The sequence below is a fragment of the Penicillium hispanicum genome, assembly GCF_028827665.1.
Source record: "Penicillium hispanicum strain IBT 35686 chromosome Unknown utg000005l_segment0_segment0, whole genome shotgun sequence".
In the NCBI taxonomy this organism is placed as follows: domain Eukaryota; kingdom Fungi; phylum Ascomycota; class Eurotiomycetes; order Eurotiales; family Aspergillaceae; genus Penicillium; species Penicillium hispanicum.
This window is the reverse complement of record NW_026623197.1, coordinates 1034129-1047611: the sequence shown is the minus strand read 5'-3', so window position 1 is coordinate 1047611 and position 13483 is coordinate 1034129. Positions and strand designations below refer to the sequence as shown.

At 54.0% G+C, this 13483-nt stretch overlaps 4 protein-coding genes across 4 annotated transcripts; 3 read left to right on the top strand and 1 right to left on the bottom strand.

Moving 5' to 3' along the window:
• Positions 1–124: 124 nt before the first annotated feature.
• Positions 125–3813, top strand: N7459_005846 (proteasome regulatory particle base subunit RPN2; the record flags this gene model as incomplete). Its single annotated transcript, XM_056945030.1, has 5 exons — positions 125–264; positions 383–552; positions 623–1146; positions 1210–3438; positions 3496–3813. The coding sequence occupies 5 exons, from the start codon at positions 125–127 to the stop codon at positions 3811–3813; spliced, it is 3381 nt and encodes a 1126-aa protein (XP_056799365.1).
• A 672-nt stretch (positions 3814–4485) lies between these two features.
• N7459_005845 (putative acyl-CoA dehydrogenase) lies at positions 4486–6419 on the top strand (the record flags this gene model as incomplete). The annotated part of the gene is made up of 5 exons (XM_056945029.1): positions 4486–4600; positions 4712–4723; positions 4780–5048; positions 5131–5872; positions 5926–6419. The coding sequence occupies 5 exons, from the start codon at positions 4486–4488 to the stop codon at positions 6417–6419; spliced, it is 1632 nt and encodes a 543-aa protein (XP_056799364.1).
• Positions 6420–7286: 867 nt separating this feature from the next.
• spt5 (transcription elongation factor spt5) lies at positions 7287–10638 on the top strand (the record flags this gene model as incomplete). Its single annotated transcript, XM_056945028.1, has 6 exons — positions 7287–7385; positions 7445–7606; positions 7669–9146; positions 9196–9768; positions 9821–9987; positions 10040–10638. 6 exons carry the CDS (start codon positions 7287–7289, stop codon positions 10636–10638), a joined length of 3078 nt encoding a protein of 1025 aa, XP_056799363.1.
• Positions 10639–11060: 422 nt separating this feature from the next.
• gmdB (general amidase GmdB) lies at positions 11061–12957 on the bottom strand (the record flags this gene model as incomplete). Its single annotated transcript, XM_056945027.1, has 5 exons — positions 11061–11176; positions 11230–11317; positions 11377–12258; positions 12321–12596; positions 12670–12957. 5 exons carry the CDS (start codon positions 12955–12957, stop codon positions 11061–11063), a joined length of 1650 nt encoding a protein of 549 aa, XP_056799362.1.
• Between the last annotated feature and the right edge of the window lie 526 nt (positions 12958–13483).

Sequence of the window (13483 nt, the reverse complement as noted above, 5' to 3'; positions counted from 1 at the left end):
TCACTCTCTGTCTTCCCCAAGCTCCCTCCCGGCGACGTTGTTTCGTCATCCCAACAACAACATCACAATCTGAGCTCGAGCTCTATCTCTCACACTCAGACGCTAGTCGTCTCGCTTAGCCACGATGGTCGGACTTGTTTCGGCCGCCGGTCTGGTCGGCTTCCTCTCCGAGCCCGACCCAGAACTGAAGGTCTTTGCCTTGAAGTCATTAGATTCCCAGATCGACTTGCTGTGGACAGAGGTTGTGAACGCCGTTCCTGAAATGTAAGTTGACATCCCTCTTGAAACTACTGGCATTTGGCAACCTATGCCTCTCCCGGCGCGTCCGAACCTCCAACCGAGGCCCCTGTTCCACAGGACTTTACTGACAACACCTATCCAGTGAGGCCCTATATGAAGATGAATCATTCTCGGAAAGGGAGCTGGCGGCCCTCGTTGCCTCGAAGGTGTATTACCATCTGCAGGAATATAACGAGAGCATGGCCCTCGCTTTGGGTGCGGGCAACCTGTTCAAGCTTGACAACGGTGGCGAGTACGAGGAAACCATCATCGGTAAGCATACCAAAGATTCGTCAAATACATTTGTATTTGGTAACTGATTTTTCCTCGCGCTTCTGTGCAGCGAAATGCGTCGATACCTTCATCTCTCTGTCTGCCGCCCAGCGACCTAGCACCGGTGACCAGTCCGCCAACCTCAACACCTCTTTCCCAGCATCTGGCGATGGCGCCACAAGCACATCAGCAAGCTTGACATCTCCGATCACCCCATTCTCGAAGTCTGCGCTGCCGTCGAAGTCTTTGCTATCACGCCAGGAGGTCCCTGGCATCGACGCCGCCCATCCCGGTGGCGAAGACACCAGCGTCCAGCATGAGCAAACACCGCTTGTCTTGAAGCGCGGTGTCCAGGGTCAACTTCAGGCTGTGATTGAGCGATTGTTTGAAGAGTGCTTCCGTCAAAAGCGCTATCGCCAAGTGATCGGAATCGCAATCGAGGCAAAGAGCTTGGACGTTCTCCGCATGGCTATCATTCGCGCCAGCGAGGATGAGAAGAAGCAGCAAGGCGAATCTCGCCGGAGTGAAGAACTCATGGAGTACGTTCTGGATATTTGCATGGGTATTGTCCAGGAGCGAGCTTTCCGGAACGAGGTCGGTCATTTCCACTCGGTTTTCGCTGCCATTTGAGGCGCTGCTAACGAGCTCCTGGCTTAGATCTTGAAACTCATTCTCGAACTACTTAATGAGATTCCCGCACCTGACTATTTCTCCATCGCTAAATGCGTCGTCTACCTTAATGAACACTCGATGGCATCTGTCATTCTCCGACAGCTCGTTGAGAAGGGTGACCCACGCTCCCTCGCCGTTGCCTACCAAATATCCTTCGATCTTTACGACAACAGCACCCAGGAGTTCCTCCAAAAGGTTCGCCAGGAGATCGCCGAGCTCGTGCCCGAGAATGAAGCCGAGAAGGAGAATAATGATCCGAGGGAATCCGACCCGCTGCTTGAGGATCAGTCAAGCTCCAACCGACTGTCCCGAGACCATGGTAATGCCTCAGGCGAATCGCGTACTCCATTTAAGAATATCCTTGCCATTCTGGATGGTATTAAAACCATTCAGTTGAACCTTGAATTCCTTTACCGAAGCAACAAGGCCGACATTGCTATCTTGAATAAGATTCGCGACAGTCTTGAGGCCCGGAATTCAATCTTCCATACCGCCGTCACCCTTTCCAACGCCTTCATGCACGCTGGGACTACCCATGACAAGTTCTTCCGAGACAACCTGGAATGGCTCGGCAAGGCTGTCAACTGGTCCAAGTTCACGGCTACCGCCGCTCTTGGTGTAATTCACCGTGGCAATCTCAGCCAGGGACAAAAGCTTCTGCAGCCTTACCTTCCTCGCGAGCACATCGCTGGGGTTGGAGGCTCCGGCTCTGTCTACAGCCAAGGTGGTTCTCTTTATGCCTTCGGCCTCATCTATGCTAACCATGGCGGCATGGCTGTTGACCTGATTCGTGATCACTTCAAGAAGGCAACCGAGGAAGTTGTCCAGCATGGTGGTGCCCTCGGCCTCGGTGTTGCAGGCATGGCCACGGGCGACGAAGGAATTTATGAAGATCTACGGAATGTCCTCTACACTGACTCTGCCCTCAATGGTGAAGCCGTCGGTCTTGCTATGGGTCTCGTCATGCTGGGCACTGGTAACATGAAGGCGCTAGAAGATATGATCCAGTACGCGCACGACACGCAGCACGAGAAGATCGTTCGGGGTCTTGCCATGGGCATGGCTTTGATCATGTATGGACGCCAGGAGGCTGCTGATGAGTTGATCAACGGTCTCCTGGGTGATCCCGATCCCGCCCTTCGTTACGGTGGTATCATGACGATTGCTCTGGCGTACTGTGGCAGCGGCAGCAACAAGGCAGTGCGTAAGCTTCTGCACGTTGCCGTGAGCGACGTCAACGATGACGTCCGTCGTGTTGCCGTGCTGAGTTTGGGTTTCATCCTGTTCCGCAAGCACCAGAGTGTTCCGCGGATGGTTGAGCTTCTCTCGGAGTCCTACAACCCTCATGTCCGGTACGGCGCGGCTATGGCGCTTGGTATCTCTTGCGCAGGAACTGGCCTGGACGAAGCTATCGACCTTCTGGAGCCGATGCTCAAGGACTCAACAGACTTTGTCCGGCAGGGTGCTCTGATTGCTCTTGCCATGGTTCTCGTCCAACAAAATGAGGCCATGAACCCCCGCGTGACTAGCCTGCGGAAGGCTATGATGAAGATGATTGGTGACCGCCACGAGGACGCCATGGCTAAGTTCGGCTGCGCTGTCGCTCTCGGCATTATCGATGCCGGTGGCCGCAACTGCACGATCAGCCTCCAGACACAGACTGGCAACCTGAACATGCCCGGTATCGTTGGGGCTGCTGTCTTCGTGCAATACTGGTACTGGTTCCCTCTTACCCACTTCCTTTCTCTTAGCTTTGCCCCGACTTCTGTGATTGGTGTAGACCAGAAACTGGAGGTGCCATATTTCAAGTTCCACAGCAACACCCGTCCTAGTCTGTTCGATTACCCCCCTGAGCAGCAAGTCAAGGCGGAAGAGGCACCTGAAAAGGTCAAGACTGCTGTACTTTCCACCACGGCCCAGGCCAAGCGTCGCGCCCAACGTCGGGAGAAACAGGCCCGTCGCGAAAGCATGGATATCGACCAGACTCCTACCACCCCAAAGGTCTCGGATCAGCTTCCAGAGAAGATGGAGACCGAGGAGGCCAAGGCAGAGGGCGAGGAAGGCAAGGAGACTGAGAAGGGTGCTGGCGAAGGCCCGAAGAAGAAGGTGGAACGGGAGAAGGTTGGATACGAGCTGGACAACATGTCAAGGGTACTACCCGCGCAGCTTAAGTATCTGACCTTCCCCGACCCTCGGTATGAGCCTGTCAAGAGGGTATGTCTCCACGAACTCCCATTATTATGGGCTCTCGAGTTAACTAATTTGTCACAGCCTACTGGTGGTGTCGTCGTCGTCCTCGATAAGCAGCCTGACGAGCCTCGCGAAGTTGTTGAGTTGAAGGCCAGTAAAGAGACCAGGCAACCTGCTCCGCCTACGGAAACACTCCAGGATCGCCTGCAGGCCGCCATCGGTGCTGCTGCTCTCCAGACCCCTCAACGGGCTGCTGCTCGTGCTGCCATGTCTGACACCCCTGCCCCTGGCGCTGCCGCCGCGGCCGGTGTCCTGACCGCCGTGGATGAGGATGAAGAAGGCGTTGAAGATGCACCGCTCCCGGATGAGTTTGCATATGAGTCGGAGGATGAGGAATAGAGGGGGTTTAACATATAGTCTTTGACGTTGGATGTATTACTAGATTAATCGAGTCCTCTTGACTTGATCTCCTGGGATTGCGGTCCCAACCGCCTGTGATATGAAGCATCTTGGTTCCACTTTCTCGAGCTAGGGTCTGTATCTTTCGTAGCAGCTCTTGCAGACTGTTCGCCAGGTATCACGACTATAGTCTGATCAGCTGTGATCTGGTTCGGCACCACCCACCACGAGGTGCCCATTCCACGAATCGCAAATTGGCCGATGTGTGTGGACTTCACATGTCAGAGATCCTTAGCTAAGCACACCTCGGCTTTGTGGCAATGACGCACTGCGAGCCAATCACCGCGCGGACAAACGGGCATGACCGACCCGATCAGCGGCCGAGGACAAGCAGCTGAAGGTCAGAATTCACGCCGAATGGCACGCGCAGCTCCTCCGAGACTCCCGGTGTTGGCGCAGCATATGGTGAGAGAAACGCGGGGACTGCTTGATCTAAAGTCGGTCTCCGGACCTATATAGCGCACATGCTCCATTTTCCCCGGACTCGACCTTTGCCTTCTCCCTTTCCCCCACGAACCGCTTTTCCCACCGTGATCTCTTCATTTCTTTTCATATACCCATAGCCTTCCATTTCCCTTTTCGAACTTCCTCTCCCGACCTTCAACCGTCACCATGTCCAAGACCTTCAGCAAGGAAGAAGTGGCGTCGCATAGCAAGGGCGACAGCCTATATATTGTTATTGACGAGGACGTCTACGATGTGTCCAAGTTCCAAGATGAGCATCCTGGTAAGTTCTCGGTGTTTTTGGGGCAATTCTGGCAAGTTGTGCGACTGGCCTCTTGGGGAGGAGAGTGGCGACCAGGCAAGCATCACATGTGCTAACCAGGCTCGTGAACAGGTGGAAAGAAGAGTACGTTATGTCACCGAAGCTAATCCCCGAGTCCTTCCATATTGATATTTGTACAGTTCTCCAGCGCGTCGCCGGAAAAGACGCCTCGAAACAGTTCTGGAAGTACCACAACGAGGGCATTCTGAAGAAGTATAAGGGTCAACTACAGGTCGGCTCGTTGGACACGAAGAAGGCGGCGCCGGCTCCGGCCCCAGCTCCCAAGAAGGCTGAGCCTCAGCCTCGGCCTGCTGCTTCGTCGTCGAATGTGGCGCCGCCTGCGTCTGCTGAGCCGCAGGACCCGTTTGGCGAGCTGATCCCGTTTGCCGATCCCTCGTGGTACCAGGGTGTAAGTTCACCGATTCAGTTCACCCGATTCGGAGACTTGGAACGTGAAACGGGAATCTAACACACTCTCGATGTTATGGCAGTACTCCTCAGCGTATTTTAACGAAACGCACGCCGCTCTCCGAGAGGAAATTCGCACATGGGTCGACTCCGAGATCGAGCCATATGTCCACGAGTGGGACGAGGGCAAGGAAGTGCCTGCCCATATCTACAAGCAGATGGGTGAACGCGGCTACCTGGCTGGCCTGCTAGGTGTTAAGTATCCGGAGCAGCATACTCCCTACCGAGTCCAGTCCGTGTCGCCGGATCGGTGGGACTTGTTTCACGAGATGCTGTTGACCGATGAGCTTTCCCGCGCTGGCAGCGGTGGTCTGGTATGGAACTTGATCGGGGGCTATGGTATTGGCTGCCCACCTCTTGTCAAGTTCGGCAAGAAGGCTCTGGTTGATCGTATCCTGCCAGGTATTCTGGCTGGTGATAAGAGGATTTGTCTGGCTATCACTGAGCCGGATGCTGGCAGTGACGTCGCGAACCTGGGCTGTGAGGCGAGACTCAGTGAAGATGGCAAGCATTATATCGTTAACGGTGAGAAGAAGTGGATCACGAACGGTGTGTGGGCGGACTACTTTACCACTGCTGTCCGCACTGGAAAGCCTGGGATGAACGGACTCAGTGTCCTTCTCATTGAGCGGGAAGCTGGCGGTGTTAGCACCCGCCGTATGGACTGCCAGGGTGTCCTGAGCAGTGGAACCACTTATGTCGCATTTGAGGATGTGAAGGTTCCTGTCGAGAACTTGATTGGCAAGGAGAACCAGGGCTTCAAGGGTACGATCGACCTCAACGGAAACAGACAAGTGCAGGACTGACCTAACTTCCAGTCATCATGACCAACTTTAACCACGAGCGCATTGGTATTGTCATCCAGTGTGTCCGTTTTGCTCGTGTGTGCTACGAAGAGTCCGTGAAGTACGCGCACAAGCGCAAGACCTTCGGCAAGCGCCTGATCGACCATCCAGTCATTCGCATGAAGCTCGCACACATGGCCCGTCAGATTGAGGCCACCTATAACTGGTTGGAAAACATCATCTTCCAATGCCAGTGCATGGAGGAGACCGAAGCGATGCTCAAACTAGGCGGTGCCATTGCCGGTCTCAAGGCACAATCCACCACCACCTTCGAGTTCTGTGCCCGCGAGGCCAGCCAGATATTCGGGGGTCTTAGTTACAGCCGCGGTGGTCAGGGTGGCAAGATCGAAAGACTCTACCGAGATGTGCGTGCCTACGCTATCCCTGGTGGGAGCGAGGAGATTATGTTGGATCTCAGCATGCGTCAGAGCTTGCGGGTGCACCAGATGTTTGGGATGAAGCTGTAAGGCTGATATTTTTGACAAGTCATCCTGACTTTGATAGATTTCCTTTTCCTCCTCGATTTGGAGTTGGAGGGGTTACTCTTTCTTCTTTTTAGATATCCCGTGAAGCATATTTCCTAAAGATCTAGTCTTGTACGAATAACATGGCTTCTGTACATTTGCTCCTCAAATATATCTTACCGCCTGATTAGAAAATAGGATATCTATTCTTGTTTTAAAAGAAAATCAGTTCCTTTGGCATCATCTCTTATCTTTTTATAAACCATATGCAGAGTGGCGTAGGCAAGAAAACACCGTCCGGGTGCGCGCAAAGACCATTCGCGCAGTCTCCAGCCGTGACTTTCGCCGCGACTTGCAAGTCGCAGCTTCCGCTCTTCAATCTACCTCATTCCCCCGCTCAAATAAGGTATCAAAGGCTTTCTCTGCCTTTGTGGCTCATTTGGGAGAATCATCTACTCATTACACTGCCAGTACAATTGCGGACGCATCGTACCCCCGACCGGTCTGTCGCTCGGTGGTTGCCCGCAAAGCCCGCAGGATTACTCGACTCCCTGCGCCCTTCGTGGTTGGGGATTTACCTCCCACCGTTTCAAGCTGGCCTTTCCCATCGAATTTGGGTCAACTGGAATTGGAAAGATCGCGCAGTTTTCATCCCTGTGACGGCTATCCTTGTCTTTGTCTCCGAAGTCGCGATCAGCCGCAGTGCGCAGGTATGTCTTTTGCAATTCTTCCCTTCCATGACGCCGTGCCATTCAGCTGTTTCTGACTTTCTCTCTCTAGTTTCTTGTTGCTCCGATATAATCTTCAGCCTCTTCGTCCAATACTGCTCCGGCATCTCATTGCCCATACTCCAAACTCCTACCGCACACCATGTCACGAAACTTCTTGAATCAGGACTTTGGCTCGGAGGACGAGGATGATGATTTCAACCCGGCCCCTGCGGAAGAATCCGATGCCGAAGACTCCAAGGTCGGTGGACCTAGTAGCCCATGTTGGACCTCTTTAATACTGACTCAACTGCTATGAAGCCCGCCAAGTCCGCACGAAATGGCGCAGACCGCGGCGCAGAGGAGGATGACGATGTGAAGGATAACGGCGAAGCTGGGGACGAGGACGACGTGCAAGATGATGAGGCAAATGAGGACGATGAAGATGAGGAGGAAGCGGAGGAAGAGGAGGATGAGACTGTGGTTCGTATCCAATGGTGGCTTTGCTCTACGAGGGTTTTGCTCATGCATTATCTATTTTCTAGGCCCGTCCCCGCAAACGAAGAAGGGCCGGTGTCAACATGTTCATTGAAGAGGAGGCCGGCGTCGATGAGGAGGAGGATGAAGCCGAGGACGAGGAAGACGAACTCGGGGAGTTCGGCATAGAGATGCACCCCGATGATCTTGATGCGCTGCCCGTGGGCGCCGAAACCGACGACCGCCGCCACCGACAACTCGACCGTCAGCGTGAACTGGATGCCACTATGGATGCGGAAAAGCAGGCGCAGATGCTTAAGGAACGCTATGGACGAAACCGCGCTGCCGCAACTGATGCGCTTGTGGTCCCGAAGCGTCTGTTGCTCCCTAGTGTCGAAGACCCTAGCATTTGGGGCTGCCGCTGCAAGCCCGGAAAAGAGCGTGAGGTTGTCTATTCCATCCAGAAGCGAATCGAAGAGCGCCCACCCGGTTCTCGAAACCCAATTCGAATTATTTCCGCCTTCGAGCGCGGAAATCTCATGCAGGGCTGGTTCTACTGCGAAGCACGCAGACAGGCCGATGTCACCGAGGGTCTAGAGGCCATCAATTTCTACTATCCTTCTCAAAAGATGACACTGGTTCCGGTGAAGGAAATGCCGGATCTCTTGCGTGTTCAAAAATCGGAAGAGCTGACACCAGGTGGCTGGGTTCGGATCAAGCGTGGTAGATACCAGGGCGATTTGGCTCAGATCGAAGAAGTTGAGACCAATGGTCTGAATGTCACTGTTCGCCTTGTTCCTCGACTGGACTACGGCATGAATGAAGACACCCAGGGAACTATTGCTGGCCCCGATGCCAAGCGCAAGCGTGGTATGGTGAACACCGTCCGTCCTCCCCAGCGTCTGTTTAGCGAGGCCGAGGCAAAGAAGAAGCACGCAAAATATCTCTCGGCTACTTCTGGCCTGGGCGGCAAATCATGGAACTACCTCAACGATACCTATGTGGATGGTTTTCTTATCAAGGATATGCGAGTCCAGCACTTGATCACCAAGAACGTCAACCCGCGGTTGGAGGAAGTAACTATGTTTGCTCGGGGAGGAGAGGATGGCACTGCCAACCTGGACCTGGCATCGCTGGCTGAGACATTGAAGAACTCGACGGCTGAAGACTCATACCAACCTGGTGACCCCGTTGAGGTGTATAGGGGTGAACAGCAGGGCTTGATCGGCCGAACAGTCTCAACTCGGGGCGAAATCGTCTCATTGCAAGTTACCGAAGGAGATCTGGCTGGCCAGACAATTGACGCTCCCATTCGGACTCTTCGCAAGCGTTTCCGTGAGGGTGACCATGTGAAGGTCATTGGAGGTAGCCGTTACCAGAATGAACTGGGAATGGTCGTACAAGTCAAGGACGATACTGTTACCCTGCTTAGCGATATGAGCATGCAAGAGATTACTGTCTTCAGTAAAGACTTACGTCTCTCTGCTGAGATGGCTGCTGATGGCCAACTTGGAATTTACGATGTCCATGATCTTGTCCAGCTTGAGTGAGTACAGCATTTGTCATATCTTGACAATGTGCTAACTTCTATTTAGTGCCGCCACCGTTGCTTGCGTCATCAAGGTTGACCGCGAGTCTCTGCGGGTCGTGGATCAAAACGGTTCTGTCCGAAATGTCCTACCCACTCAGATTGCCAACAAGATCACTCCTCGTCGAGATGCCGTTGCGACTGATCGCAATGGTGCAGAGGTTCGACACGGAGATACCGTACGCGAAGTTTACGGCGAACAGCGGAGTGGTGTCATCCGTCATATCTATCGCTCGTTTCTATTCTTGCACAACAAGGCTCAAGCTGAGAATGCCGGCATCTCTGTGGTGAGGACCACTAATGTTGTCACGGTCTCTGCCCGTGGGGGTCGCCCTACTGGCCCTGATCTGACCAAAATGAATCCTGCCATGGCAATGCAAACGCCAAGAGGTGGCGGTGCGATGCCACCCCCTCAACGCGGCCGGGACAGGTTGATTGGCAAGACTGTCAGTGTCCGGAAGGGTCGCTATAAGGGTCTTGTTGGTATTGTTCGGGATGCCGATGACAACAACGCTCAAGTCGAGCTCTACACAATCAACAAGCCTGTTCTCATCCAACGGGACATCCTCACACCAAAAGAGTCAGTCACTTTGTTTTTCTTTGGTATGATTCTCTTTGCTAACTTCCAATAGCCCCATCTCCAAACAACCCCTGGATACGGGCCGCGGCCGAGGATCGCGTGTTCCATTTGGGGCGTCCGCGGCTCCGGCGAGAGACGGCTGGTCTGGTGGCCGTACCCCAATGGCTGCTGCCGATTCCTCAAGAACCCCAGCCTGGGGTGGCTCAGCTTCAGCACGGAGTAAGTTTCTTTACCAGATCCTTTTTTTTTTAAAATATTAATTTGCGTACAGCTCCTGCTTGGTCCGGCATGAGTGGTGCCCGTACTCCAGCATGGAAGGCGGACGGGTCACGCACCGCATACGGAGATGGAAGCCGCACTGCCTATGGGGATGGTAATCGAACTGCCTACGGAGGCCTGGGTAACCGTACACCAGCGTGGAACTCCGGTTCTCGCACCCCTTACGACTCCGGTGCCGGCTACGATGCCTTTGCTTCTGGGTCCCGCACACCTGCTTGGGGTGGCGCGAATTCAGGCAACCGCACCCCAGCTTGGGGCGGCCTGTCTAACAGCCGAGACCAACGTGATTACGATGATGCCCCTACACCCGGGGGAAACTACTCTGCTCCTACACCGGGTGCATATGGCGCTCCCACTCCCGGCGCGTCTGCTCCGACTCCTGGTGCCTGGCCCGATAATGCTCCCACTCCGGGCGGGGCCTTCAGTGCACCCACCCCAGGTGGGATCCCCAAGCGAGGCTACGATGCCCCGACGCCTGCCGCGTACGATGCGCCAACACCGGCAATGGGAGGCGCCGCCGCTACCCCCGGCGCAGGTTACGGCGACGATGATGGTGGCCCACGCTACGACGAGGGTACACCGAGCCCGTGAACCTAATCCCCTCGGTTCCCTTCAAAATATTCATATCTCCTTGACACTACGCAAGGTACACTCTACATGGTTCTAGATCTCGGATGGGTTGGATCAGCTTCACACATGTATTCTACGTTGACCCCGGTGTAATTTCTTCATAACAGCCGCAAATGATACTTCATTTGAGTACAGACGTGTGTTGGTTGGCCAGATCTGTAGCAGGGTTGTCAGTGGTTTACGAGAGGTGACTAGCATCATGAATACCTAATCACCGTCATTGGGTATATTACGCAAAAGTACTAACTCCCCATATTGGATGCCGTAAGGGGTTTCTATTCTGATGTTAGAAAATCAAAAAGCTCAAGACAATATCTGCCTGTGCCGTTGGGAGTAACCCTTCATGCCATCCACATTGTATTTAAGACCAGTCAAAGCACCTCCTATGCTCGAAGCGCTTTGTCGATAATATCCGCAGCCCAGAGACACTTTTCGTCCTGGAATTTCGGAGTAATAATCTGGATTGCGCATGGCGCACCGTCAACCTCCTCTGGATGATCTGACACGCTGTTAGTATTTTGAAGAAATGTTCTTTTACGTTAGAAGACATACAATCTGGTTGTACTCCATACGGTGTACTCATCTCATCTGGATCCAGCTCCTTGGAAACCTTCCCGAATGGAATGATACAGGCGGGATACTGGGGAATAGTTAGTTGGCACAAGGCCTGAAGACAGCCACGGTTCAATTGTAACTCACGTCCAACAAGTTCCACATTGCGGTATATGGGGGCCATCCGTATGTATCATGCGCAACCGCAGTGTTCTGTGCCCCGGGAGCAAGAATGACATCAAGCTTCTGCGCAACCCAGGCCTGACGCCAGGCATCGTGGACATTCTTTCGAGCCAGATAAAGTCCGTGGATCTTCTCAAAAGGCCCTTGCTCCTGATCAACCGGGAATGGGCCCGAGAACATTGGCGAAGAAAGGTAGGCCACGGATGTCACCGGTGGCTCACCGCTGGAGCCGAGATGGTCTTCATGGGGACCGTAGATTAACGATTGGTATACGAGACGTGACATATACGCCACTGACAATTCATCCTTGCTCTGATTGTCAACCTGAACGATGCGGTGACCAGCGCGAGTCAATGCATCTACGGCGCGACTGATAGCCCGCTTAACCGGTGGGTGTAGCGGAAAATACTTGTCCTCGGACAAAACACCAATAGTCAAGCTTCCATTATGCCCATTCACCGGTGGCGTATCCTGCCATGGGGCCGCGACTGCCGTTGCGTCATACTCCCAAGCTCCGCCGCTCCCAACGATGCTCTGCATGAAGAGGCGCAGATCTGTAATGCTGTGCGCCAGTGGGCCGGCCGCAGGTACTAGACCGGGTAAACTGTCTAGAGTGCCGGAGACCTGCCCGCCGAATGGGATGCGGTTTATCGTCGGCTTGAATCCGTACAAGCCGCAGCACAACGCTGGAATGCGAATCGAGCCTGCAATATCAGTACCAACACCGAGGATTGACCCACGGAATGCCAAAAGGGCGCCCTCGCCGCCGCTGGACCCGCCGGCCGTCAAGGAAGTGTTATGCGGGTTGAGTGTGCGACCGTAGATGTTGTTTTCCGAATCGCCCGTCTAGTCGTTGTTAGCTGCTTGCGATATTGACCAGACATATATATGACAGATGGGACTTTTACCATCATAGTTTGGGGTACGTTTGTCTTAACGTATAACACCGCCCCCAGCTGCAGTAGCATCTCCACCAGCGAGGAGTTCGCCGTTGCCGGCGGATGCTTCAAGAAAGAGACATATCCTATAGATGACTGCAGTCCCTTGACACAGAAAGTGTCTTTGATGCTGACGGGCAAGCCGTGAAGCGGCCCAATGGGCTTTCCCTCTCGCGCGAGGTACTCATCCAAGTATCGAGCACGATCTAAGGCCTGCGCGAAGAACGTCTCCGTGAGACATGATGTCTAAGCGACGAGAAGTCAGTATATATCCCGACTTTCGAAGACACATGCTTATCGCTTGGACCCAACGACTCACCACCTGCTGCGCAATCGCCGCTCTCTTGCAAAAGGCCGTCGTAACCGCCAACGAGGTAACCTGGCCAGACGCAAGTTTCGGCAGAAGCTGGGTTGCGGTATAGTTTTCAGTCAGATCAAGTTCCAGCTCCGACAGCAGACCACTGCGACGTGGAAGATCGTGATCGAGCAGACGCGGAGGCACTGCAAGAAGGCCCGCGCTCAACGTCCATTCGTGGGGGATCTTGTCCTTGCATTCCTTTCGCTTGCGCACCACGAGGTCCTGCCAATGGGGAGAATCCAAAGCCATTTCGTGCGTTACGAGCGTCGATGTGAATCGTGACTGATATCTGGTCCGTCACGGCGAAGTGTGTGTTGTTGATGGCCATAACACCGCTGCTTCTCCGCACCTGCGATGGCCCATGACCCACTCGGCGCAGCCTGTTGGACGCTGCATGGCTTCCTGTAGGCTGAAGGATGCCGATTCTTTCCACTTCGCGCGCAGTCGGTGTGACGGTGCGTCGACCTGCCCGATTGGGCAATTGGGCCTGGCTGGCAACTGGGTTTCACTGAATGATCTGATATTGATACGATCTCTTCGACTTGGCACGCGAGTTCAATCTATCTGCCGCTATATAATGCCATAGCTGCCACACTCTCCGGCTTGATATCCGGAGGATTCGTGAGGTGGTAGGCATCAATCCAAATCTTCTCTTCTTCACTGGTCATTACCCTGAGGCACACCGCTCCGTTCATCCAATTGTACGGACCCACTCAGCCTTGATACTCATATGGGAGAAGAAGTCAGTTTAGGCTTGCGACGCCGTTACCGATGG